We start from the raw sequence: 27,621 nt of genomic DNA on the forward strand, positions 1-27,621 counted from the left end.
CGCGCCTCTGCTGCAGTCATGGACGCGTTCGCCCGGCTAAGCAGTGTCTCCAGATAAGGGCCGAAGAGCCAGCCAATCAGGCGGCCGCTGATAGCGAGGTACCTCAGCGACGCAGCTCGGTCGCGTAGGCCCTCATCACCAGCCCAATGCGACGCCGATTCCGACGTGATTGCGCCCGCTTCCCTGTCCTTGGCCAGCCATGTTGAGCCCGCGAGATAGAGCCCCGGACCACGACAGCCTGCCATATCCACTGCAAGCTGATTAATGTCGCGTGAGAAGAGGCCCGTCAAAGCGCGCCCCGCCATTCCCCCACAATTTGCTTCTCCGGTAAACCGACAAGACCTGTAATGGAGAACAACACCACTGCGGACGCGCACCCGGCCTCTGACACGCCCAACAAGAAGGGACGCCGCAGCAAGAGGGATGCCGGAAGCGAGGACTCTAAGAAGCGCCGCTGCATCTCGTCCGCCTGCGTGCCATGCAGGAAGCGCAAGTCCAAGGTATGTTAGGTAACGGGAACTGGCCCTGATGCCCTTTCTCCGGCGTATACACACATTCTCCGGATGATCACCAGCCCCCTCGGAACCACGCGCCCTGTACGAGAGCAGTCGCTAATCTGCCGCATAGTGCGACGGTACCACTCCCGCGTGTTCTGCATGTGCCGCCGTCTACAACACGCCGTGCATCTACGACCCCAACTCGGACCACCGCCGCAAGGGCGTCTACAAGAAGGACATCGACAACCTCAAGACGCGCAATTCCACCCTCCAGACGCTTATCCAGGCTATCCTGAACTATCCGGAAGAGGAAGTCGCCGACCTCGTACACCAGATACGGACATGCGAGAGCTTGGACTCGGTCGCAGAGGCTATCATAGCGAAGGAGAATGGCGAAGATGACGAGGATGAGCCCATCAGTCCGATCACAACGCCTAACATGGCGCCGGCCAAGGGCACATTCGAGAGTCAGCTGAGCGGGAAGATGGGCGAGCTGCGCCTTGAAGATGGATCGACCAGATACATCGGCGGCACATCGCATCTCATATACCTAGGCCAAGGCAACGACTCTGCGGAATCGCCGGACACATACTCGGAAGACCAGTACCAGGAGGCGCAGGACCCGTTCTGCTCGTGGACGACTGTCACCTCGGACCCGGAGCTTGTGCAGCATCTAATCAGCATGTACTTTTGCTGGCACTACAGCTTCTTCACTACCCTATCCAAGAATCTCTTCCTGCAAGAATTCCAACAAGGCAAACCGCAGCTGGGATCCGGGAGGAAATCACAATACTGTTCGCCGCTACTAGTTAATGCTATGCTAGCACTGGGGTGTCACTTCACATCGTGGCCGGCCGCCAGGGCTGTTCGCGACGACTCTGCCACGGCAGGCGACCACTTCTTCAAGGAGGCCAAGCGGTTGATCATGGAGGACGACTTGCACGAGATGCCGGCTCTGACGACTGTACAAGCTCTAGCGTTGATGTCTGTACGGGAAGCAGGTTGCGGGCGGGAAGCAAAGGGTTGGGTCTACAGTGGCATGTCGTTTCGCATGGCCTGCGACCTCGGCCTGAACCTCGGTATGCACAGCAAAGACACCATCGATGACAACGAAGAGGACGCGCGGCGGATCACTTTCTGGGGCTGCTTCTTGTTCGACAAATGCTGGAGCAATTACATGGGACGATTGCCGCAACTACCCAACACGATCCTTACAGTGCCGAAGTTCGAAGTCTTTCCCAGCGAGGATGCAGAAACGTGGAGCGCAGTCACCGACTCCGGTCTCAGTCAAGCACACTCCCAGCCAAGTCGGACGCGTGCAGTCGCTCTTCAGATATCCAAGCTTTGTGAGATCTCCAGCGACCTCATGAACTCCTTCTACAACCCGATCGATATGGACAAGGTCAAGGGCAGACAGGCGGAGCTGAAGAAGCTGAGCGAGATACACATGCGTTTGGAGACTTGGAGAAGAGACTTACCAAAGGAGTTGGAGCCGAAGGAGGGCGGATTGCCGCACATGCTGGTCATGCAGTAAGTTCGCCTTTCTAATCATGTAACTCGCTCGTACTAACTCGGTCGCAGTATGTTCTTTCAACTGTTGTATATTCATCTATTCCGACCATTCCTCAAGTACAATCCGAACAACTCGCCACTGCCCGCAAGTGTATCGCCGAGGAAGCTATGCACACAAGCTGCTGCCATGATCTCGAAGTTGCTCCGACTATACAAGCGATCGCATGGTTTGCGCCAGATATGCAACATCTGTGTCTACATCACGCACTCGGCATGCACCATACATCTTCTCAATCTACCAGAGAAGAATGCGAAGCGCGATATAATACACGGTGTCAAGCATCTCGAGGAGATAGCGGAAGGCTGGCTCTGTGCTCGTCGGACGCTCGGCATTCTCAGCGTCCTGGCCAAACGCTGGAAAGTCGATCTGCCCGAAGAAGCTGCGACAGTGCTGTCCCGCACAGATACCAAGTATGGCCCCTGGAACGAGATCAGTACGCCGAAAGCAATTCGCCGTGGATCCGTACAGATGAGAGATCAGCATCCGTCGCCTGCGAGCCAGACATCACCCAGCCTCCAGCCATACAGCATGAACATGGCCAACATGGCAACACCCCAGTTCTTTGCCCAAGCCACAGCCAACACTTCCAGTTCCGTAAGCAATGATCCTTCTACGCGCCCCTCCAGCACCCACACCATACCTCCTTCCGACGCAAACGCCCTGGCTTACATGCGCAATCAGCACCAGGTCAGCACACCACAGAATTCTTCAAACTCTCTCAACGCACCGACACCGGCGTCCACACAAGGTCGGCGCTCGGTTGATGGTCAAACCACCGCTGGAAGCTCTCCAAGCCAACTCTTCGGCGGCGTCGACCAATTGCTACGAGAAGGCCAAGACTGGATCTATCGCGATCAGACACAGCTCGCAACTGACTTTGAGAACTGGAACCCTCAAGGAATCGATGATATCGCGAACTGGTTTGCAAACACCACCAGCCCAGCAGGCGCATTCCAGGGTAACACCAATGCACCTGTCATGAGCAATGAGATGAGTGGAGGACCTGTGGGTGGTAATGGTGTCAATGGGTATACGAACGGAAACACGAACGGGAACACGAGTGCTGCTCCGGCCCCAAGTTTGAATGGGTTTGGTGTGGCTGGATTCAATGGTATGGGTATGCAAGGGTTTACTTATGATGAGCAGAGTTGGTATCAGTAAGCCAATAAGGAACATGGCTCTTCTGTGGAGATGGTATTACTATGTCTTTTAGCGAATGAATCACTTCTTGTCAGATATAGGATAGAGTAGCACGATCGATCAGCATTGATATTCCAGGCGCTACAACGGCGCCGGCAACTAGAAATGAACTAATAGACACATTTGTACCACATGCCCTACACCCACAGCTCTTCACCTCTTATGCGCTTCCCAAGAAACTTCTTGATCTTGCGCCAACACCTCTTCGCCTTCCCTTTCAACGAATGTTTCTCCTTATTCCTCTTCCGTACACGTCGAGCAAGCTCATCATAATCCTCTTCCCATTCTCGCCAAAGCCTTTCCAGCATGGGATCGCCCTCAGCAAGCCCAGCTTCTGGTCTATTATCGCGACTAGGCGGAGGTCCGATATCCCTTTCGCTCCTTCGCACTTCTTCATTCGTCACATGCTGGATACGTAAGGCCTCTGCTTCCCGTAGTGAGGCATTGTCGCCATCGTATTCATCGGGCAGGTAATGTCTGCCACGGGGCCGAGGTCGTGGGGAACCTGGTTCCGGGGGTGTCGGTGGTGAATCTGTGGCATGTCGGCGATTTCGGTATCGACGCGACTTGACTAGGTCTGGGACGTTTTGGGAAGGAACTGGCTTCCTCCCAACCTGTTCTTCTATGGGACTCAAAGCATGGGGTCGAAAATTTTGGAGTGGGTTTCTGGTTTCTGAGTCGAGTAAGACGCGGGGTGGGGGGTTGGGTGGGGATCGTGAGCGGATTTGAGTATCGTTTTGAGGAGGCTGGGGGACTATATGTATTGTTGATTAGTCAAGATCATAAATGTAGGGTGCTGGTGGCAGTTTTACAATCTAGTAGCTGTTCATGCAGCTCGCCTCTTTCGAGTTGGCGAACAAGGGTTGGATTTGACGAGCGTGGGCGAGTCGAGTCGTCTTCACGCAGTGGAGGAACTATTTGTACCACTGATCAGTAGGATGTAGTCGTATGGCATGTGAGTAGTCTTACCGTTTAGCCCTCTCTGGGGTTGTCGGGGATAAATATTGTGAGAGCGTGGGCGAGACGACGCCGCTCGGCTGCTTTCTGGCTGTCCATCTCTATCCCGGCCATCAACACCGGCATCGTCTTCCGAGGTAGACCCTCCCGTCGAAGTGAAACTCGCCACCGTGCGGAGCCCTCCGGAACGATCCCATTGTATATTCGGCGCTCTTCTCAGTGTAGGCGTTCTCCTTCCTCTGGGTGGATCGAGAACCCATGGTAAGACATCGTTGGGCAGATTGTCTTCTCCCCTGTATCGGGCATATGGGGCTCCCGGTGATGTGGATCCTCGTCCTGGTGAGGATGACGGGAGGCTGGTGCGTCTGGAGCCGCGAGGGGGAGTTGGACTGACATATCCAGGGTCATTGTAGGCGTGCTGGCCCGGGTTTGGAGTTGCTCTGCGCGCCGCCATGTACTCGGCTCGTCTTTCTCGTGGTCCCATTGCATTGGTATTTGTGCGGTTTCGTGGAGCGAGGCGTGGTCCAAGCAGAGGATAACCTGTGCTGGATGTTTGCATTGTAATTAATGAGTTGAAATACGAGTCGTTTCCGAATGATACCGTTCGATCACGATGATTCACCGCTGGAGGTATCGCTATCTTTAACGATCGGTGGGTTGTAACATGTGACGTAAAGATAGAGAGATAGCGAGCGCCACGGTAACGTATATCAAGATGTTAAGGGGAAGCATGACGTGCGAGTGAATTGGATGTGTGAAAGTGATGACTGGGCTCGAAGTGAAGGAAGCCTTTTCAGCCACAGGACTTGCCAAAGCTTCGTTGCCAAACATCGCAACTACCTATTATTACACAGCCGTGCCTCCCTCTACGTCTCTGACCGGCTCTTCAGGAAGTGCAAGCAGGGACATCTTGCGACTGGGACTTCCTAAAGAGTTTTGTATCCCCTCCATAGCCGCAGACCCACGCCGTGTTGCACTTTCCACCGGATGCTCGGGCGTTGATGCAGTAACTTTGGCGGGTAGGTTGTTGGCCTCCGCAGCTTTCGTGTCTATACTTGCGAGCGCTGTGCCGTGCATTTCGTGAGGATTGGGATTACTCGGGGGATGTGGATGTAAATGTGAGGGTGTTTGCGTCGACGATGGGCCGTGAGAGGGAGTTTCGGTACCATTGACTGACAATGATCGGTCGTTCTGGGATTCTGTGTGTTGTTCTTCTGAAGGCGTATTCCGCTCTGTTGGTCCCTCGCTATCTGTCTTGGGAGTGGCACGCTTCTGCCGCGCTCGTGCTATCAAGTCGTCGAATTCGGTCTTGTGTGTCTTCGCATACCCGTCACCATCAAAGTCTTTCTTCATGATCTTGTTCTCTTTGGTGCCCGCTCTTCCACCCAGTGTCTGTTCCCATTCGTCTAACTCTCTCAGTAGTTGCCTCTTACTCTTGCGTACACTTTCGTCGGCGTCGCAATTCGAATTGTAGATATTGAGCCATTCGACGTGCCGCCGCCTCATCAGATCTTTTGAACCCCAAGTAGGTATGCCGATTTCTTGCAGTTTCTTCCGCAACTTAGTCTCCGTGAGCATAGCGTAGTTGAGTTGGGATAATCTCGTCGGTGGAGGCGAGGGGTCTTTCTTTCGTATTTGGAAAGCGGGTGGGAATGCGGTCTTAGTCCTACAAGTGGGTGTCGTTAGCCGGCTGACCTAGATGTGCTGTCATATGTCTGCCTACTTCGACCGGGTGCTACGCCCTTGCGAGTTTTCTGGCCCAGTGCATATGTCCAGATGGTTGTAGACCAGCTCTTCCTTCATTGGCTTGCTGCACATCGGACACTTGACCATGCCATCTGGCATGAAATCGTCGTCACCGTCGTCTTCGCTATCCGCGACGACCATTGGTGACCCAGCTCTGCCTCCGTTGCGCTGGCTCCTAGTTCGCGTCTGCCGCGATCGTGTATGCCTGACGTTGTCCTCGTCTTCCATATCTGTGTCTTCCAGCTTCCGCTTCTTCTTGCTAGCCTTCGTGGTCTCCTCTTCCTTGTCTGCGCGCGCCAACTCCATGGCCTTGGGTCTCGCCTCTTGGAAGCGCATCACGACTTCTCTGATCGCAATGTTGGGCGCCAGTTTGTCGCTCGAGCACCCAGTCTTGCAGCTCGGACACTTGCCGTCCGCCGTGATGCATCTTCGTATGCATATCGAACAGAAGGTATGGCTACACGGCGTGATGACAGGGTTGTTGTAGAACTCCTTGCAGACTTCGCAGCGCAAGGCAACTTCGAGCGGTTCGAACGCGGGTAGGGACGTCTTTATCCAATCGGTGGAGTCGGGGAGGTCGAAGGAAGAGTCCATGGGTCGTTCGCAGACAGGGAGAATTCGGGATGACAGAGAGTTGACAGTTGGATTTGTTTGGCTGGGGTCCGGCGCGTCGGCTTCGATCGCGTCACGTCGACCACGTGACCGCGCTGGAGATCTTGCTGCTTTGTCATCGCCCGAAGTGGGCCGCAGTTGCGATGTAGCGGGAGACCCCAAAGTATGCTGCTTGGAAGTCACCTTGCGTAGTCTGGCCATATTTGCGAAGGGGGATATTGTGCGGGTTCCAAATTGGAGGCTCCAGTACAGTGACAAGGCGCATCAATGGGCTGCGTAGTCCTGTTCGTGCTTGCTTCAATCCGGGCAAAGATTCATTATGCGCTAGCTGCACCTTCACTCTCACTCTGCGCAGTCCTAGAAGGACAAAGTTGTCATTGTTCTTTGTTTTCATTTGCACGATTCGCTGCGCCCTGTTTGGGGTGTTCCATCTCTCCCACCAACCAGCTATATGTGCAACGATCATGCATGAACGCCACGCTATGCCAACCCATCTCTACTCATGCTGTAACTCGCTTCATCTGCAATGCTATGTCCAGCCTTCCCGTCTGATGGGCGAAATTTGATTCTTGTCATCCCAGAAGACATTCCCGATCAGCCTCAACTTCTTCGCAGCATCTTTTCAGACCTTGAAAACGGTGCTTTTGCTCTTGATTCCATCGAATACACAGGTATTATCAACTGGAACGTATTGTTCGGTGATAGCCTTGATTATCTCCTGCGAAACAATACCACCAGTCAGGGCACCAATGTTGTGAAGTTCAGCGCCACCAGCTCGTGTACTGTAGTCTGGTCAGTCGACTGTTTACTGCTGAAATGCCACAACGAGCCTTTCGCAGGAAGTTGTCTCGTGTCGAGTTCAGGGACGGAGTGCACTTACAGCTCGCGCGTGTATTCTCCAATCTGAGCCTTGATTGTCGCGTACTCGTCTTCCTCAATGTCGGCGTTTGCCTCTTTGACAAGATCGTTCGCAATCTTGAAGGCGATCCCAGTGAGCTTCTCTGAGTCGGTTTCAACATCGCTCTCTCCAGCAACGCGGGGTGCTCCGCCCAGACCATCTTGATCGTGTGTTGCAAGGAACTCGTCCCATGCTAGGAATGCAATGTACAACGGGATCTGCGAGTCGGGGAATGTGAGGAGCTGAGCTACAGGACGTTAGTTGAGGTAGTAAATGTTGAGATGGGTTTCCTTACCGATCGACTTCGCACGGTCTCCCCACTTGATCTTCTCGCCTGCTTGCACAACGTGGAACGGCCGTCCGCGCACTAGTTTGATATGTGCAGCATTCTTGCAGAAAGTCTCGATGTCCTTCTCGTCAATCGGCGTGCTACGGCCAGCATTCCGCTCCAGGAACCGCACGCTATCCACCACCTCCGCCAGGTCCTTTCGTGCTTTCGACTTGTATACGTTCTGCAGCTGGATATATTCTGCTGACCGCGCCTTCATATCGGGCACAGAGCCGGGTACCGGGAGAACGTTGTACTTGGTGTAGAACAGGCCGATAGCATTGGCGATGACCCAGAAGCTTGGTGAGTCCTCGCGGACCAGAAGACATTCCGGCGCCGTGAAGATCTCTTTGACGGAACTGCTAGCTTGTGGTGGGTTCAATGACTTGAGAACTGCCGCCACTGCTTCGTCAAAGTTCTCTTCGCCACCTTCTGGGTTGTTTGTGCGCGCAGCCTGCGCTACTGATGTCCTGAACTCTGTCTTCTCCTTGTACGTCTGTGGTACCTCTCCACCGTGGTCTTTCTTCCAACGCTCGAGGAAGTGCAGCAGCAGTGCTATCCATGGGACATGACCGTGATCTTCTGCCTTCATGTTGTCCAGATCGGCCGTCTTCTCCTCCGCGTATTGGACAAGCTCTGGCCATGGCTGTAACAGCCGGAGATCTGACGTGGTCTCTGGGCTAGGATGTGTGTCCACGATGGGGAACGCTGGAGGTAGGTGTACGGAGAAGTGTGCGTAGAAGCCGACTGAATGGACGTAGAATAGCGGAATGAGCGCAGCGCTTGCGTGATCGGAGAGCTTGGCGAGGATTTCGGGACGGATAGGCGCGGTCGCGATGATGAGGGTATATGGTCGCAGAGCGTCAGGTTGCGCCAGCCATGACTCTAGAGGCTGATCCGATTAGCGGAGCACGCGACAAGACGTCGTTTGGCCAACCTCTGTGATGAAATGGCCGTCCACATCTGGGTTCAGCTCTTTGAGCAGATTGCACGTATGTTCAGCCCGGTAGCCTCCTAAATGCTGGTCCTCCAGGAAGAAGTTGACACCTAGATCTGCTTCGCTGACGATGGCCGAGTCTTGGATGGTGAAGTTGCCGATGCAAGGCAGAACGAGGTTTTTGAGCGTCTCTACACCAACGACTCCCGGACCAGAGTTTATGAGGAGGATACGTGAGTTCTCGAGTGCGATTTGGCCGGTGGCTCCCCAGAGGCGTAGTTGACGGTCGTACCTGCTCTTGTTAGTATTGATAGAAGTGTTTGCAGTAAACATACTTCTTCTCCTTCGCGGTCGGGCCCTGCACTGGGGGTGGGAGATCCTCCATTATGGCGATTTTGGGAGAGTTGACGGTGAGGGCGTTCGATGTTGGTACGACAGCTTGGGAAGCTCAAGCTGCCAGGCACCAAACGCGCTGCCAGCCCGCGCGCTAAGGGCACATCCCTGTCGCGGGGTCCTGGTGGGGCTCAAATCGTCATTTTAGCAGCAGCTCAGTCGTCTCGTCACGGGAAAATCATTCATCCCGCCATCTTATCGCGGCCCACTGTAGTGTCTCATTTTCTCTGACTCTGGAATTACTGGAAAGGTTCCTACTCTAGTTCATGCCGCTGAAGCCGAACCACGTCTGGCCCGCCAATATAAATCAGCAAGTGCGCAACATCAGTCATCTCAAGTCGAGACTGCCCCTCCGACCACTGTCAAATTCTAGATCTCTTGTACTCCGAGCCAGCACCTGGACCACCGGCAAATCTCCTGCCGCAACACCAATTCACTCTCCCCATCCTTCGTACCGAACTTTCCATTCCACTGGAGTCCTCGGACACGCAAACAGTATGACCGACACGACTGTTGAAGCCGCAAAGCGCGCTGCTGCGCACCAAGCAGTAGCAGACCACTTCGACCCAGCAGCCACCCACGTTGGAATTGGTTCGGGAACAACCATCGTCTATGTCGTCGAGGCCATCAAGGAGCGCTCCACGAACCCGAATATCCTCTTCGTGCCCACAGGTTTCCAATCGCGCCAACTCGTGGTCAACGCCGGCCTGACCGCCATCTCCTTCGACAGTCTTCCGGATCGCGTAATGCTCGATGTCGCTTTCGATGGAGCTGACGAGGTCGACGCAGAGCTCAACTGCATAAAAGGAGGAGGTGCGTGTCTGTTCCAGGAGAAGCTAGTAGCCGAGCGCGCGAAGAAGTTTGTCTGCGTCGCAGACTACCGCAAGAGACAAGAGCGCCTGCTGACCAACTGGCCGACGATACCAATTGAGGTTGCGCCGCTGTCTCAGCTCAAGGTCGCTGCCGCGCTTAAGATGCTTGGTTCAACGGGTCCTAAGCTAAGAACTACGCTACTGGAGAAGTCGGGGCCCCTGAAGACAGACCAGGACTTTTACATTATCGACGCGCCGTTCCCTGCTTTGCTCACTTCGGCGGACGTTGCAGCTGGCAAGGGCAAGGGCGATGGAACAGATGGTACATGGGAGGTCAACACGATAAGCAAGGCCATCAAGGGCTTGACCGGTGTATTGGAAGTCGGTATCTTCTCCGGTCTGAACGGAATCGATGCACAGGAACTTCGCGAGCAGGATCAACTGACCAAGACCGTACGAGGTGGTCAAAAGCCTGTCGCTGTATACTTCGGCATGGAGGACGGAAGCGTCAAGATGCGGACAATCGAAGGAGAGAAATAGGCACGCATTCAGATCTCAGCTTTGCGACAAGTGAACATTTATCATTCGTAGCTAAAAAAGCAAACCTCATCCCAAACAGAGCTTATCAGCTCGCGATCGTCGTCGCAGAAAGTAATCGTTTTGTCCTTTTCCCTCAAACTCCACATAACACGTCTCAGTACCGTACATCTAAGCGCGGTACATGATGTGCCTCCTCCTGTATCCATCGTATGTAGCAGTCACGTAGACAGTCTCGGTGACAACCTCGACATCCGTGACATACACACACTTGTATCCCTCAGGGCACGACGGCTGGGTGGGCGCAGGCGCGTTCGCGGACGAAGGGGCAACAGTGATGGTGGAGACGGGTGCCTTGGAAAGCGTCGTAGGCTGCTGCGTAGGCTTGGGAGCAGCAGCAGCAACGGGCTGCTCAACAATGGGAGGGCTCTCGTACGACTCATCGACCGTAGGCTTAGGCGCAGCAGGGGTGGCCTTGTCAGCTGCAGGCTTGGGGGAAGCCTTCGCAGGTGCCTCGTACTGCTTGGTGGAGCTGGTCTTGGGTGCAGGCGCATCCACGATACCACCGCCATTAACAGCCATGATCTTGCCAACGTCGATGCTCTTCTTCTCGGGAGTAAGGATCTTGCCCTTGTTGGGAGGACCGTTGAAGTTCATGGCCGTGCACTGTGCGTTGATGTCCTTGCACTTCTCCTGCCAGAGCTTGCAGCCTGCGTTACCGGTTGCGGGAGCCTCGTCATAGCAGACATCGGCCTGGTCCCAGCACTCGGTAGCGGAAGCCCAGCAGCCCTTCTCGGTGCTGTATGAAGAGACCTCCTTGCCGCACCAGTTGGCGTTCTCCATGATGCAGCCTTCGGGCTTCAGGCCCGCAGTTTGCACGGTCGAAGCCTTCTTCATGCCGCCGGCTGTGAGCTTGGCGACCTTGGGGCCGGGGATAACGTAGTCCTTGGCATCCTTGTTGTAGATGTCGAAGTCGGTGGATGGCTCGTTGTACTTGACGTAGCCGGGAATGGAAACAGTGCTTTCGGGAACGAGGTTCCCGCTGCTCTCAACAAAGATCTGGGCACAACCAGTGTAGAATTGTGGGTCTCCGTCCTTTGCGGCGTGAAGAGCAAGGATCTCTGGACGAGCAAGGTAGTCACCACCCTCAAGGCCCTTGGGGAGGTTCACGGACAAGAGACCATTGTTGTCAATGATCTCATCGGTGCACCAGCGGTCGGTGGACGAGTCGTAGCCGTGGTCGAAGATCTTGAACCAACCGTCACCAGCAGCCGTGTCAGTGCTGGCATCGGAAACCTTCTTCAGGTACACGGCACAGGGACCTACGTGACCGCGGTCAAGACGCTCCTTGGTGGGGTCGTTGGGCCATGAGCGGATCTCGAAAGTAATGAGGGAACCATCCTTGGCGGGCTGGACACGAGAAACACCCTTTGTACCACCGACATTGCAGGCCATGTCGTCACTGTCGAGGCTGGGAACGGGGCTGCTAGCCTTGGCAGCATTGGGGTTCATGCGGATGGCGACACCATCACCCTACTTGTTGTTAGTAGACTGCATCTAGAAAGATTGGGAAAACAAACCTGAGGCATGCTGTCGATCATGAAGTCTGTGAAGACAGTGTGGGCAAGAGCAGCGGGGGCTGACGCCAGGGCCGCGAGGAGCATAGATTGGGTCTTCATGGTGAAAGTAACTCGGTTGATGATCGTATACGAAGTAGAGTAATTGTTTATCTGGGAAGATAATTGTGATAGGATAATACACGGACGAGGTTGTTTGGTCACTGGGACACAATGTAGGTGAATGAATGAATGTGCCGACTAGCGACAATGAAGGAATGGAATAGGCAGCCGAGCGCCTTGGAAGGAGAGACAGAAAGTCGGGTTTTGAAGAAGAGATCCTCGTGTGTGTCGAAGGTGAAGAAAGAAAGCCTATTCGAGGGCGGCGGCTCGACGCTTTTGATTCACGAGCTTAGCCTAGACCAGTGGTGCACATCCCCCGAATCCTCATTACACCTGACTCCTGCAAACATCGATATCCCTGGGGTCTGCATCCGCTTTGCCGCCGTTACGGGTTTCGTTCCCTGCATCGATCGTAAAGGCGTTCGAGCCCGCTGTTCTGTTTCCTAGCAGTAACGCTGGGTTCCGAAGATGCTGTCAGCACCAGGCACCACAGGCCAATCAAGGCATCGTTGAGGTTGTGCCGCTGAAACATGAAACACAAACCGACCAATTTAGCGAGGCCCTAGTCGGGGTTCTGGTAAGCTCACCCGCTACCCAAGTGGATGGCGCTTTTCTCAGACAACACTAATTCAGGTACGGAGCCTTAATTAAACGAGTTTGCGCCTTGCGGGTCGATCTCTTTATCGGCCATGTGCAGATAAAGGCGCCGTAGAACGTCAGCAGCGGGGTTGATGATACAGTCCACCGATAGCAGGACAGTACACATCCACTCCTTGCCTGCGCGCTACGGATCGTCGAACATGGAAAGCTGTAGAAGTTTGGTTCAGGAGGCTGTTGGAACTTCGGCGGGTCAGGCTGACAGTCATTTCGCAAAGTCACCCACAGTGCAAATCTCGGCCCCTAGTGCCAAGAGTCACGCCGCCTCCTGGGGCCTATGTAGGACGCCAGACTGCGGCGAGGTTTGGCCCTTGAATGTGTTGACACCACCGCAAAACACAATTTGGTCGTTGGGCGCAAATGACGGGATGGACGTCTCAAGTCGTGGTTGTCCGAGATGAGCGAGTACGGTTGCGATGATAATGTCGATTCTTTTGTGAGGCGGCTAGCCCCCAAGGTTTACGCGTTGTACTACACTGAGATTTCCTTTGGGATGGCTGTCATCGGTTCCCGAACCTCGCAATATCATGCAGGGGCTGAGTTCTAGAGCCGCTGCTGATTTCCGAGAGAAAGCAAAAGAAAACAACACATCAAAGATGTCTGGGTAGCCCCGGCGTGTCACGACCTCAGATGCCTACGGACCCCTACCTGTTCCTCAGAACGCGTGGACCATATCCAACCGCGATGTAGTATCAGCGCCAGATGATGCCGTTTCCCACAAAGCGCGCTGAATGTGAGAGGCCGACACAAAGCTCATGTAGGCAACCTGGGACTATTGTTGACGCTGCAGGATAGATCAGCAGAGTTCAGAGCGCGCTGTTGACTGGTAACACTCTCAGAATTGTTCCGATAATGTGTACTGAAAGCAGAACATTCGCCACAACTCAAGCGTAAGACGGTCTCTTGAGGCCTGGCGATGCATGGGACGCTTGCGGGTGTACGCCCATACTTCCATGTTGCACATTGTGCGTCGACTTTGGAAGGTCTGCCTCCGCCTCCGCCCTCTCCAGAAAACTCTTCACAATGTTCCTGAAATCGGCCGTGTCGTGAGAGCCATATGTGAGGAATCGTCGCGTCGCCCACTTCACATGCGAAACCTTGATTCCATAGACATCACGGAATGGGAGCTTGCTGAAGCCGATCTCAATCCCTTCAGAGAAAACCACACCGTCACGCTGCTGATTGATGCGGCACACAATCGAAGGCTCATACTTATGCTCGCCATAGTCGATTCCCATCTCGCGGAGCCCTTGTTTCACGGCATCTATCAGCCATCGACTGCCTCTCTTAGTAAGAAAATGCAGCTTCTTCGAGTCGCCTAGTGAGTTCGATGGTAGCTGGCGCTCAGACAGCGGTTGGCCAATGAAATTTGCAATAGGTATTACGCCCATGCAGCGATCCAGCTGAACAGCATCCACAGGACAAAAGAGGTTGTCCCAAGGCAGTGGCCATGTGCTTGTAGATATCAGAGGTCCAAGAAGAAAGCCTTCTGAGATTGTTGTAGTACATTGTGGTCGAGGGCTCAAGTTGAGAGATGGACGCATCCCCGCAGCCGGTGGCAATGAACCGCGACCATCAATCCCGGGCATATCGTAAACATTGTTTCTGACTGCCATCATCAGGTTGCTCTTCTCAACGACATTTGTAGATGTAAAGATATTGGTTGGATCCATATTTAGCTCAAGGGTAGCCTCGATCCTCTTGAACACCCACAGCCAGTGATCGACGAGCCTTATTTCAGCGGCTATCCTTGAGGTGCGGTCGCGTGCCACTCCCAGGCGACCAATGGATCCTTCATATGCAACGCAATACGCAAGGGCGGCGTTCGTATGCTGTTGAATATGTAGACAGACGTCCCCTAGCCACCGTGCTGCAGCTATATCACCATCGTCCAGGTTTTGACGATTCAGGTAGATTCCGTTGAACACGCTTTCGAACAAATATTTTGCTCTGGCGTATTTCCCAGTGTAGGAGGCACAAACTCCAAGTAGATGCCTAAGAATACGTCGGTCGGGCTGGGTCCCAGACCTAGATGTTTGTCCCCGTTCGACAGCTGCCAGCTGGTCTTCAAGAAGCTTCTCTGCAGTGACAAAGTCACCCCGAGTCCACGCGGCAACTATTTGTTGTGCGTTCCACTCGAGGTCCACCGTAACTAATGTTTCTTTCTCATCATACGTCCGAGGTGCACCGGATATTCCCATGTTAGCTGTAAAAGAAGGGTCTGGTAAAGAGGAAACAGTCCGGGAAGTAGGCGCTACGATTGGGATACTGTACGTGGGCGTGACGGGAACCGTAGCTTTTGGGGTTTGAACTGGAACGCGTCTGATCGCATGGCTGTTGGAGCCCATGGGAGTAGTAGGCTGGGACGCTGGGTGTGGCTCCGCGTAGAGCGATGATGCCTCCAACTCAGCAGGTTGGGACGGTTGCAAGGAGGTGGTCGAATGTGCTCGAGAAGTTGCTGAAGGGGTCAGATAGATCTGTTGCCTTTGCGTTATTGGCGGGCTAGACGCCAGAGGCAGCGCTGTGGGAGGACTGTGTGAGCCCCGGTACGCAGGTGAGACGATCGCTGGCACATCAACACTATGCGGTCGTCGATCGAAGTCAAATTCAGGAAGAGTGGTCCCGAGATCCCCAGACATAGTTGCTAGACCATCATGCTCTGGTCGCTCCTCCAAAAGCCTCCCTTCGTTGACAGCTGTGACAAGCCAGTCTACGATGACATCCCGGTAGCTTAGAGCCTGCTGTTGTGATACTCCCACATCTTCGAGGTCGCGGAGAATCTGGCTCCATGCCTCCTCGTCATCGTCGTCATCGTCGGCTGTGCCTCCAGACGTGAGTCTCTCGATGGAAGCAATGCTTTCTTCGCGATGACCGCCTTTGTAGTCCTTCTCCAACCTCTCCAAAGCCTCTAGGATAAGAACCTGGCTATCGTGTATCAGGGATGTATAGAAGGAATTGAGCATCGATACGCTCGCGATGAGGCGCTCTCGTATGTTTCGTGACTTCTCAGGGTCGTACTTGAGCCGGTCCCAAGCGCGTTTGGTTTTCGTGTCGAGCCCATTGTAGTGCAGCACCAGCTTATCTAGCTCTTCGAGCACTTCGATACACGGTTCGTACGCGTCGATGAGCTGCTGCCGCTTGCTCTCGGGTATCTTGTCGTACTTGTCTTGAATGTCCTCGAGTAGGTTCGTTAACGTTCGTGCTTGCGATGTAAGATCTTTGTATTCGCCGGAGCAGTCGCGACCTATGTTGAAGTCAGCACGATGAGAGCTACCTAGGTACGGGGTGGTGGGGAAAGCAGACAGTTCTTGTAGACTCTACCAGCTAGCTCACACAGCTTGAGCACATCTCCAATGCTGATTCCGAAACTCATTCTCTTAACAAATGGAAGAAATACGGTCCCGAGTTCGCGCGGCGCAGCACATCACCAGCGGCCATGTCACGTATGGTCATCTAGTGATGCACACGGCTGGAGGCCTAGACGACACCTGGGCATGTGGCTTGCAAGGGATAACTTGATTGGATTTGGAACGGAACACAGCTTAGCTCGCTCAGCATTACTTAACCTACTTTCCGGTTGAAATCCGGGATATATCACTTCGCTGCGACTACGATTCTGTTATCTCGCTTTGTGATCTATGCTTCGACGATGGCGGCGCGTCGCGTGCGGTAGATTGGGGGCATTGAGCCAGGCTGGCCGATGATGTCACATGATGGCGCTCGATGAGCCTCGGTAGTACTAATCCGTCCTAGTCTTGAAATGCTCAGGTGCCAGATCCATGGATGTTCCCGTGTAGAAGTAGTAATGTCATCCAGCAGATATGTGGATGTGTAAACGGCACAGTCTCATCACGGCGCAGGCCGGGTTCAATGGTCAAAGGCGCACCCAGGTATACCAGAGCTACACCTGCTGGAGACCTCGTCTCCTCGGCCTCTTTAATGAATTCAGAGAAGATGGAATGCTTTAATAGAGGGATGTGCCACAGGGCTGACATTTCATTGCGATATAAGTTTGTTCAACCCAAGTTGAACTCGCTCGCCATACCCGCATGACGCATAAACTTCTCCTTCGCACGAACCGCCTTCCTCATCTTCGCCGCTTCATCCGTATCCGCGCCCTCGGGAAGATCCAAATCCACAACTGCCCTCTTCGATGTACCCGTATCAGCCTTGCGACTGGCCAGATCCACCTTCGGACCACCGCGCGCCCTAGCAGGTGTTTTGTCGTTTCGTCCAGCACCTGTTCGTTGTCCCGGAATCTTCATTCCAGATGGTCGTTCGCGGAGAGCAAATGCTTTAGCCAAGTGGCCCAAATGCATCGATTTGATATCGAAGTATTGACGTTCATCTGCAACGTGGGTTGCGTAGGCGCGGATGTGGCTTTGGAAGGCTCGTCGAGCAGCTTCCAAACGAGCAGGGGATGCTAGAGCCCAGCGCTCAATGGCGAGCTGGAGGTCGGTTGCTTTGTCCATGTAGGCGTTCTTTTCCATAACTCCGCTGGTTACCAATCCTCGGTTGAGGATGTCATCGGCATCTTGACGCACGACATGTACTCCAGCTTCTAGGTCTTTTCTGTCTGATTTTAGGATCTCGACGTAGCCTTCTTCAGTTCCCGGCATTAGGAAGATGCATGCTCGTCCGTCGCGACCTGCACGCGCGGTACGACCGATTCGATGCAAATGGTCTTCTCGGGCGAAGGCGGGATCAAATTCAATGACCAGGTCGACGTTGGGAAGATCAAGACCACGGGATGCGACATCTGTAGCGATGAGAACCGAGGGGTTTTTGTTCTTTGTGAATTGGGCGAGTGTCGAAGTTCTCACGGCTTGTTGTAATGAACCGTGGAGACGGTATGCTGTGACTGTGTGCGTCTTTGCAGAAAGTACGGGTGACTCCGCACCTGTCACTGTGAGCTTGGTGGGGTCTGCCTGTGTTATCGCTTTGGTCTTCTTTGGTTTCTTTTCTGCGTCGTCGGCGGCTTCCTCAGCCTTGTCGCCCTCCTCCTCTTCTTGTACCTCTTCCTTCTTCTTTGTCTCGGTGATCCCTTCGATTTCGCTGGTGAGCATGTCAAAGTGAAAGTCGACAGAGTCGGCACACGAGATGAAGACGATAGCCTTCATCACAGATCCCTTCCGCGCGAAAGCTCGTTTCAGATAGGCTATCAATGATACCAATCTGAGCTTCGGTGCCACCACAGCGTAAGACTGCTTCAACTGCGCTGGAGCAGAGAATGAATGGCCACCTCCTGGCTCGCTTGTTTCTGGTCCCTTCTCTGACGGATCGGCTCGAATGTGTACTGCATCTTTCAGACTTATCTGCCCAAGCCTCTCCACGTCCATTTTCATGGTTGCGGAACAGAGTACCGTTGTGCGCTTTTCTGGCAGGCCTGGTATTCTGGACTTCTCGTCTTTCCTCGCACGCATTCGCAGGTTCAATGCTCCTACAATCTTTTGGATCTCCTGCTCAAAACCAAGCTCCATGAGCCGATCACCTTCATCCAGAACGAGCCACCTGACATTGCTGACATCCAAAGCTTCTGTGTTTTCCAGATGGTCGACCAATCGACCAGGTGTCGCGACGAGTATGTTGATGCCCTTGCGTAACCGTGCCTTCTCAGACTTCTTCTTCTCACCACCAATAACTGTTGTAGCAACAAGCCAATGCGCGCAGCCTAAAAGCTTCTCCAGCACATGCTCGATTTGCTTGCTCAACTCGCGTGTTGGTGCCAGAATAATGGCAAAAAGACCCGAGTTTCTCTGCACGCTTTCGTCGACTTTGCGCTTCCTCATGTTCGCAGAGAGCTCCATGAGTCGCTGTACGATAGGTAGCAAATATGCCAGGGTTTTTCCCGAACCGGTCTCTGCCTGTATGAAGGCGTCGGAATCGTCTTTGATGAGTTGTGTGACGGCAGCCTTCTGAATCGCGGTCGGTGCCTTCAATTCCATCTTCTTCAGCAAATGCGCCGCAATAGTCGTGGACATGCCAAGGGATGTGAAGGTATCTAGCTCGCTGCTGAGTGGCGCGTTCGAGGGTTCTACGGGCGCATCGTCTTCGCGGCGTTCGTTCGCTTCGGGCTTCGTCTTCGATGTGGGATTGTAGGTGAACAGCGAGGAAATGACCTGCTTCCCACCCTTTGGCGCATTGTTCTGCTCGCTTGGTCTTTTCGCGGGGTTCGGATTCGGGTTCGATTGGGGTCTGAAGTCGACATCGTCTGTCTTCTCCGTCGTCCTTGGCCTGAAGTCTCCGCTCACGCGCGCTCGCTTTACTGGTCTGTCGCCGGAATCGGGAAACCCTGGGCTCTTCTCTACACGTGCCTTCCTCGGGCCTAGTTCTATGCGGTTTACATTTGTCGCATTGTCGACCACCTGTTTCGGTACCTTCTCGCCGTTCAGTCGTGCTGTAGCCTTGGTGTGCCAGTTCTGCGCCGCCTTCTTCGCAGTGAGTCGCTCCTTCCAGTTGCCGCCTTTGAATGAGGGTTTCGATAGTATGCCGCTGTCCGGTATGGAGAAGTTGAGGAGCATGCCATCGTCAGCCATGGTGTCGTATGTCGTCGCGTGTGGTGGCAGATCTGGCGGGGTGCTGGTGCGAAAGAGAGGGAAATCTCGAGCCTGGGATCTTTTTAGTGGGGCACTAGGCTCAGACGGGCACTCCCTCCATGATGGGACCTTCAGCGCAGAAACGAGTCGTCTTGACCTTTCTCAACTTGATCACCATGGCTGCCTCCTCGCTGACTCTTCGCGATCTGTCCGCTTCCGAGTTGCGAGAGAGACATCCTCGCTTCTTCCCCATTGTTGCGCGACGCGATAGCTAAGGCAGAGCTCTGTCCGCGACACTTCCGCAACTCTCCGCAATGGCTTCCCTCCGTTTCGCAGCCGGTGAGTATGCTACCCAACATACGCCATTGATCCAAATGACTAATCTCGTACAGTCCCGATAGCACGAAGATGCATGTTCAGCAACTTTGCGCGTCCACTGCAAGCTCCTATCGGCAATGGCATCCGATGCCTCTCCACCAGTCCATCACTGCGCAATACCTCGTCCTCCGCATCTGCAACGCATATCTTCCGCGATGTCGCGCCCTTACGTGACTTCCGCCGCGACCTACGCTCCAACAGCCGCACAGTCGGCCTTGTTCCGACGATGGGCGCCCTGCACGAGGGCCATGTCTCGCTCATGCGACACGCAGCTGCCGAAAACACCGACGTCTTCGTCACCATCTATGTGAACCCTACACAGTTTGGACTGAATGAGGATCTTGCCTCGTACCCGAAGACATGGGAGGCAGACATGCAGGTCTTGGAAGAGCTTAACCAGGAGCTGGCGAGCGCAAACCAAGGGCGCGTGACAGCTGTCTTCGCACCAACCACAAAGACCATGTACCCCACACTACCGCCGGACAGCAGTATACCAGGTGTGGGGAGCTTCATCGAGATGCGTCCGCTTGGCCAGCTTCTCGAAGGCGCGTCAAGACCCGTCTTCTTCCGCGGCGTAGCGACAGTCTGCATGAAGCTCTTCAACATCTGCGCGCCAGATCGCGTCTACTTTGGGCAGAAAGATGTCCAGCAAACTCGCGTCATCAAGCGCCTAATTCAGGACTTCCATCTGGATACCAGCTTGCGTATCATTCCCACTTCAAGAGAGTCAGACGGCCTTGCGCTCTCTTCTCGCAATGTCTACCTCGGCGCGCGTCGTCGTAATGTTGGCATTGTCCTCAATCAAGCGCTTCGCAAAGCAGAACTACAATACAACAATGGCATGAGGTTACGGAACGACGTCCTCTGGCCTGCTTTCGACCACGGTAACATGACATTGATCGAGCAAGAACAGATGGAGCCTAGCAAACGCGCAAAGTTTGAGGTCGACTACATTAGCCTTGCAGACCCTGACACCATGGAAGAGATTGACCAAATTGATGATTCGAAAGGCGCTATACTTAGTGGTGCAGTCAAGATGCTGCCAGTCGAGGAGCCGCAAGAGGGTGAAGATTTAGGCCAGCTGGACTCTGAAGGTCGACAGGTACCTGTGCGCTTGATCGATAATATCGTCCTGGACCCAATGAGATGAGAGTGTCTCCTAGACACAGACAATCATGGCACTCAAGGGCTATATCTGATTCAGGGTAATGGGCATCTGCCATGACTAGAAGCGCGCTGCATCACTCAAACGCGACCGAATGCTAGACCACCTCGGAAAGGTTCTTGAATCGATCATTTTTCACCACATCCTATGCAATGGCATGTCCATTCATTTCCCTTGCACCTCGATTCAGTCATGACTCCCGGCTACCAGAGCTGTCTTCGTGTGGGTACTACAGCAACGTAGCCGTTATGTAGCCGCAGATATCTTTACAGCATGCAAGTGTGCGAAACAGAAGTGTATCAAGTGACCCAGATGCAGTAGAAGTCAATTGTCTGTTAAAATGAACTGTATGTATACTAAAACGGATGACCCTCATACATCCGCTGACGGAGACGATGTGCAAGCTATCTCCAGCTGCTTCTGACAATCGTCACACGGCGTTGCCCAAAGAAAAAACCTGTTCTTCAAAACGTCCGTTTAAGCTTCCGGCCAGTCATCTGCTGCAGATACTCACTTTACCAAGAACCGGTCCATCTCCGCGACTGCAGTCTGCAAGCCATTGCAATCCCTCCTTTCGCCTCTACCCGTCCGTCCGTCCGTCCGTCTACCACCAACATAATCTCATCGTACATATCGCGCGCGCAGCATCGTCAAAGCTGTAGATCGCCACGGTCCGCAAATCCACACACAAGCCTGCTACACCACCACCAACATCTCCCTAAGCGCCTGCACCGCTCATCAAGGATCGTTCCTGCATGCTTCCAAGCTCTTTCCAGAAGGTAGTGGGAGCAATGCTTGCTAATTTTGGTGACATGTGGCTTGGTGTGGTTGCCGTGTGGCTTACCGATTGGTGGAAAATGGTGTTGTGGCGTCCCTCATGGGTGTTGGGAGATTTGAGTAATGCGACGGAGATTGTCAGAGGAGTGATATATGTGTAAGAGATGCTCTGGTGACCCTCATGCGAGTGGGCATAGGTCTTCGATGTTGAGGATGGCGTTCGACATGTGCGGATTGTGGAGATGATGATGCGGCCAATGGGTGGGCTGGCAAGATCCGTTGAGAATGATGTGGGAGACGCGATGTATGACGGAAACCTTGGAACAGAAATCAATTGGCCTAGAAGAGTAGGAAGGGTTCAGGTTGAAAGGAAAAAAAGAGGTGGCTCGAAAACACGCCAATACCAATGGATGCTGTATCCCATCGATGGATGAAGGCAGTGGCCTCCCCGTGCTCAGGATCTACGTACCAATCTCGATGAAATCATCTCGCTTTCTGAAGGACTCATCGTGCGCCCCGGAATAATGCGACGTTTGTGTGTGTTGACCATGAGACTCGACTTTCCCACGTCCTCAACGCATTCATGCGCTGGACAGTTCACTCCTTACATGCAGAAGGCGGGTGCGATCTAATGGACCCGCGCAACTTGGGTTGAATGGCTGGATTTTTTCAGCACTCCGTAAAGATGAGTTGGAAAGGAAGATAGACGAAACGCACGTGAGGGAGATGGTCCATGAGCCCTGGAGGCTGAGTGGTCCGAATACGTCATGAGAGCACACGGCCCAAGCTTCAAGCTCTTCCAAGGTCCCATCGCGACCACGTCCAGTTTCCAACACACCCATCAATGTGAGTGCGTTGTCGACATCTGCGGTGGCTTCCAACTATCGAGCGCCAGATGCAATCCATGCTGACCCACTTGTGACATAGGAGAACACGAATTTCGTACGCACCATTTCCGTCGAGCACAATGCAGTAGCCTTTTCACACATCGGTGTGCCGCCAGACGTAACCTGCGGCATCCTTTATTCACCATTCGGCCCGAGACGCGTCGAAGGCCCTTCATCTAAATCACCTCCTGATTGTTCTGCATACCAGCGGTCGCACGAATGTTGTTAGCTCGTGCAGTACTATATTCACAACCTCACATATACCCCTATACTCCGTATTTCAAGATTCGTATAAGACACGTTGCGTTCTTGAGAGACTGATCCGAGTCTAGTGTTTTGTGCCTTGATAGGGGCATGCAATAAGCGCATCAGGGTACGGGAAGATGCGTGAGAATATAGTACAGAACTATATCGCAGTCTCGTCAGCCCGGAGTAGATGCAGCAAGGCGTGTGGTTGTCCCTGGAATTCTTTTGCAGCTGCTCGACCGATATTCAGAAATTGGCATGTCCATGCTCGGCACGTAGCGATACGTTAGATGCCAAGATGCATTCCAACACGATTGAGATCAAGCTTCTCCACATTCCGCTTCGTCGCCGCAGCCTGCTCCCGGAAGATCGCGGCTAAGCTCGTGAAGCTTACCCCTTACAAGCTTCAAACAGCGCTGAAGAGTCGGCCCTGCTATCGCCGTGAACTTCACCAAGCGTCAAACTTTTGGGCCTGTTAAATTTCGCAGAAGCCGCGAATGTCTCCAGCTGTGCGACCTTCGGGAAAACGTCATAATGCTGTGTGGGGCTGCGAGCTCAGCGCGCCTGTTGACCTGGACAGTTTTCGTGTACAATCTATACCACGATATCACCTTGGCGGACCTGGGGAATATTGCCGGAAACCCTGCTTGTATTGCATACCCCACATTTCAAGACAAAGGCCAAAAGCGCAACGGGCAGCTTAATAGCTCTTTGCTATGATAATACCAATTCTGAAGGATAGCCTGGTTTCGGAAAGCTTCTCGAAGGCCTTAATTGCTCCAGGACGCCAGGGCCGACGGTCCACGAACCTGTCCACTTGTTACAGTCTATTCAGGGGTGCCTGACAACACCTTGCAGGTAGCTATGAGTAGTTACGAGTACCTATAGGTATCCGCAGGCTGCCGTCGGTATGTGGAGATCCGTTTTGGTCGAGAGTATAACGGAGGACATATTCGTCCACGGCTGACCCGTCCTCACGTTCATCATGATAACAGTTTGTTGTTATAGCCTCGCCCTGCCGATTATAGATGTGCGTATACGTCTTCCCGAAGGCCTTGGGCTCGATTTGGGGCTGGATCTTGCGTTCGAGACAATCGCATTAAGGCGCTCGGCTTATGCCATGCCGCCCGCTGCTGGCCGGGCGGGTGAGCTCCCGATGCTGCTAGGATGCCGTTCAGCACAGGGTACAATCCCGAACTACTTGTCGATCTTTCAACACTGATTCCCTTTTCACAAACATCTCGGTATGATAACTAGGACGCAGCACGTGAACAAGAGCCTTTGGCCTATAGACGGGAAATTCCATTGAGGAGACGCGCGAAGCGAAGTTTACGATGTCGCGTAAGTATACACGACGCTTGCATCGCGATCCCGCGCATCTACAGAAGCTCCAGTCTAGTCGAACATGGCCGGTCGGAAGTCCAGATGTGGCTCCCGGTTCCGAGAGCTCCAGGCCAAAGCCATGCAACCATTATCAACCCAATTATTGGCTCTGGAGGTGATGATTGGTTGTAAAAATATTTTCGTCAATAAAAGACGACATCGGGTGATTGTTGGCGTCTACTTCGCATTAGCGACAACTGCCAGCCGTCCAGTTTTTCGGAAAGAGGAACTTTCTGCAGGTGCTAGGGCCGTGCCGCTGTTCTCCTCGTGCATTTACGAATAGTTAGTAGTCTTGAACTGCATGCACGCAGTCGCTTGACCTGAAACGGCTTTCGCCTTCTGCCAACGCAGCCTTGGTAACTGCTTTTGGAACCAGCCTCGAGCACTCGGTGTGCTAACGGAATGACTGCGTGATCTGGTCTTGTAACTGCGGGCTCCGAGACTGGTTTCGAGCTCTGACTGGCAAAGACATCGAGACGGACTCTGGGGCTGAACTCTATCAAGACACAGCGAACCTAGCCCCGGTGACGCCGAACGCAACGGCATGTGGGTCTCGAACTCTCGACACGGATTATGACTCCTTCAGACAGAGTCCCAGCGTGAGGCTGACACGTGAAGATCAATAACCTTGTGAAGGGCCCTGATTCTCGCCAAAGTGCGGTTACACCGTTGTGACACTCCTTCTTACGGCATGCTGTCTGTAAGCAGCCTTCCTCGGGACGACCCTCCACATAGCCAAGACCTTCATCGGTCATCAGCAGTAACTTTGACGTCGCTTACCTCAACGTTACGCCATGCTAGGGTCTGGGATCGAATCTGTTCGACCTGGCAAGGCATCTATACCATAGGTCAATATATCCATGTGGCTGACGCCCGCTTCCTGTACCAAGACCAAGTCGACCCGCTATCAGGCTAAAAGCTGACGGCAGCCAAAACGGTCGCCCGTCCACTGTTCACATCCTTGCCATTGCCTTAATGGTCATCCCTGCCCGCTGATTACCGAGATCTAAACAAATGACAGCGAAGCACGCAAGCGTCGAGGAGTACTTGTGGGTACAACCGAGCTGCAACCAGTGAAGGGGTACCCATGTGCCCGAGCTGCTGCAACCCCTACCTACCACGTTCCCCACATCCTGAAGCGTCGATCGTGTCGGTCGCTTCTACTTGTGGCGAGCTGGTGGAAGCGCTCTACGTTGCCATCGCGTGCGTCTCGTACTCCACCGCGTGGTTCGATCTTAGCCACCATCGCATGTCGTCTCATTCCGGTCAGGGTCGACGGAGCTCAGTAATCTCTCAAAGACAGAACAGCACGGATTTGGCGCAGCGCCTGCAAGCCTCACGCCAGCCGCACGCCATCTGACCGACCTAGAGCGTGCATGTCCGAACCACTTCGCCAGCCGACATCGCCCAAGAGCGCACGCCAAGAACATACTAGGATAGCTCCAAGGGCCATAGCAGACTCGAGGTCCTGACATCCAAAAACCGGTTCCAGTTGCCCGTTGCCGCAACGGCTCGCGACGATCTGTCAGAGAATGACCCGTTCTCTCAGAGCAGGCCGCAATTCCGGATCGTGGCTGACTCTTTGAACACCGAGTAGCCAGTGAGCCATTGCTTGCTCACCGCATTCCGAACTTTGGGTATCCACGTTGATTGTCCAACGTCACCACGCGGCAGACGCAGCCCCCATGGCCCGCAGGGCGCGTACCATGCGCTTTGACATTGTCTCAGTATTCTCCGCATGCGAACTCGTACGGTAGTGCACAGTGCGGCGTGTGGGGTCTTTCTGCCCTTCGTAGACGTTCTCCTTTCTGTTCATCTCTTTAGATGAGCCCCTCAATATGTCGCAGCTTCCATAGAAGCCCTAAAATGTGGAGAAGCAGGTTGAGAAGGTGGCGCTCGCCCTGGCCACATGGTGCAGACGTGGAGATGGGGTGGCCAAATTGATTCGGTATTACACGCAGCACTACCGTGAAGGACTGCAGTGTCACCGTGATTTGTCTCCTTATGCCCTGGATTTGCTGTTCCTTTGTACTGGGTCATGCACAGATGTAGCGGAGAGTAGGGAGGGGCTCCGGCGCTGAGGTCTACCTGTAATGAAGGGGGCTTGCAGCGTGCATGTCATATGACTCTCGTTTTGGAATCGTAGAGTTGAGGGCATTCACAATTTCTTAGTTGAGGTGTTAAGGCGGCTTAGACAATCTTGTTCACACCACCACTTGCACAAATATTAGCATGCTGATGACGGTGAATTACGTGTTCACAATCCACTACTGTTAATGTGCTCCCCACGCTACAAGATCTTATCATCAGCTGTGAATATCGCATCGGCTCACGAGTCCAAGCCGGGCATCTGACTGTACTGTAGCCGATCATCTTATTCCAGAGTTCGATGCCCTTCTCCGGTCTACATGAGATGGGCATTTGCTTACATGGGCTCAAGCAGCAGGGCGTTTCGGGAGATGCGGGCGGTCACTGACCCGGCGAGTTCCAGGCTCCCTAGACGATTTTGACCAACAACGCGTTCCAACACAGCTCAACAGATCTGGGGTGCATATCAGGGCAATACTCCTTGCATACCTTGATGTAGCTTCGGTGTATGCTCTCCGCACCCTCTGCCTTAGTGACACTTGCCTACGAGGGAAGTGACTTATTCCTATCCAATCGCGTTGATATCCTGAATAGTCTCATGTCTTACCGGTCCGCAGCAGCGTTCCCATACTTCGCAGCTGGCGAACTTTCTGTCGTTGTTCTAACTAGGGCTTTGAACGTGCATGCGATAGATCTTTGGTACTGGTAAAGACACGCCCTCGTGCCGGAGATTATTGACGTTCCACCGGGTAGGGTCGTGGACCGGGAAGCCGAACGCTGGTATACTAAGACGAGGAAGGGCCGCATGGCAAAGCTAAGGTTTGGTAGCGGGAGGGCAAGAACGCATTGGGTGCCCAAGTACCGGCATCGCTCGCCAGGTACCACATGTGGTCTCGCACAACTTTCTGCAAATCCTTGACCTGACCAGGGTCACCTATGTTTGGTATACTCAGTTGAAGCGCTGGCAGCCAAACACTCTTGTCCCAGAGTATCGCCACGCAGCCATGGCATCACATTCTACCTTGACTGGCCAACAGGCTTTGGGTGGCACGGTAGTCAGCACAACAACACGTGCAGCCCACCAACATCCATGGCCATGATTCAACTCCTCCACTTCCAATTCTAACTAGCGTAGGTGTCATGCTCGAAGCAGTATCTAGTCGTGTTCAGGTCCTTGATCCAGTCGAAAGCCCTGCAGAGGAAGCTTGGGGCTCGCGGAACGCAGGGGTGTACTTTTGAAACATCGAACCTGGCTATAGCATCATGAGACAATGTATTCCATATGTCGTTGGCCCTACACAGTGACCAGAACAAGCGATCATAGTAGCAATTCCA

At 53.7% G+C, this 27,621-nt stretch overlaps 8 protein-coding genes across 8 annotated transcripts; 3 read left to right on the forward strand and 5 right to left on the reverse strand.

The window, feature by feature from the left end:
* Positions 1–347: 347 nt before the first annotated feature.
* On the forward strand, positions 348–3,231 carry NIT4 (Nitrogen assimilation transcription factor nit-4; the record flags this gene model as incomplete). The annotated part of the gene is made up of 3 exons (XM_049350263.1): positions 348–500; positions 628–2,027; positions 2,079–3,231. 3 exons carry the CDS (start codon positions 348–350, stop codon positions 3,229–3,231), a joined length of 2,706 nt encoding a protein of 901 aa, XP_049215422.1.
* A 1,842-nt stretch (positions 3,232–5,073) lies between these two features.
* J4E79_001354 (uncharacterized protein) lies at positions 5,074–6,786 on the reverse strand (the record flags this gene model as incomplete). Its single annotated transcript, XM_049350264.1, has 2 exons — positions 5,074–5,893; positions 5,951–6,786. 2 exons carry the CDS (start codon positions 6,784–6,786, stop codon positions 5,074–5,076), a joined length of 1,656 nt encoding a protein of 551 aa, XP_049215423.1.
* A 421-nt stretch (positions 6,787–7,207) lies between these two features.
* On the reverse strand, positions 7,208–9,133 carry J4E79_001355 (uncharacterized protein; the record flags this gene model as incomplete). Its single annotated transcript, XM_049350265.1, has 5 exons — positions 7,208–7,367; positions 7,466–7,730; positions 7,779–8,703; positions 8,749–9,040; positions 9,084–9,133. 5 exons carry the CDS (start codon positions 9,131–9,133, stop codon positions 7,208–7,210), a joined length of 1,692 nt encoding a protein of 563 aa, XP_049215424.1.
* Positions 9,134–9,638: 505 nt separating this feature from the next.
* J4E79_001356 (uncharacterized protein) lies at positions 9,639–10,493 on the forward strand (the record flags this gene model as incomplete). Its single annotated transcript, XM_049350266.1, has 1 exon — positions 9,639–10,493. The coding sequence occupies one exon, from the start codon at positions 9,639–9,641 to the stop codon at positions 10,491–10,493; it is 855 nt and encodes a 284-aa protein (XP_049215425.1).
* Positions 10,494–10,661: 168 nt separating this feature from the next.
* On the reverse strand, positions 10,662–12,169 carry J4E79_001357 (uncharacterized protein; the record flags this gene model as incomplete). The annotated part of the gene is made up of 2 exons (XM_049350267.1): positions 10,662–12,023; positions 12,071–12,169. The coding sequence occupies 2 exons, from the start codon at positions 12,167–12,169 to the stop codon at positions 10,662–10,664; spliced, it is 1,461 nt and encodes a 486-aa protein (XP_049215426.1).
* Positions 12,170–15,232: 3,063 nt separating this feature from the next.
* J4E79_001358 (uncharacterized protein) lies at positions 15,233–16,199 on the reverse strand (the record flags this gene model as incomplete). The annotated part of the gene is made up of 3 exons (XM_049350268.1): positions 15,233–15,328; positions 15,406–16,070; positions 16,130–16,199. 3 exons carry the CDS (start codon positions 16,197–16,199, stop codon positions 15,233–15,235), a joined length of 831 nt encoding a protein of 276 aa, XP_049215427.1.
* Positions 16,200–16,842: 643 nt separating this feature from the next.
* On the reverse strand, positions 16,843–19,362 carry DBP7 (ATP-dependent RNA helicase dbp7; the record flags this gene model as incomplete). The annotated part of the gene is made up of 1 exon (XM_049350269.1): positions 16,843–19,362. The coding sequence occupies one exon, from the start codon at positions 19,360–19,362 to the stop codon at positions 16,843–16,845; it is 2,520 nt and encodes an 839-aa protein (XP_049215428.1).
* Positions 19,363–19,676: 314 nt separating this feature from the next.
* Positions 19,677–20,890, forward strand: J4E79_001360 (uncharacterized protein; the record flags this gene model as incomplete). The annotated part of the gene is made up of 2 exons (XM_049350270.1): positions 19,677–19,701; positions 19,755–20,890. 2 exons carry the CDS (start codon positions 19,677–19,679, stop codon positions 20,888–20,890), a joined length of 1,161 nt encoding a protein of 386 aa, XP_049215429.1.
* Between the last annotated feature and the right edge of the window lie 6,731 nt (positions 20,891–27,621).

Source organism: Alternaria viburni, assembly GCF_023758015.1.
Source record: "Alternaria viburni strain BMP 2772 chromosome Unknown scaffold_2, whole genome shotgun sequence".
NCBI classification, from domain to species: Eukaryota; Fungi; Ascomycota; class Dothideomycetes; order Pleosporales; family Pleosporaceae; genus Alternaria; species Alternaria viburni.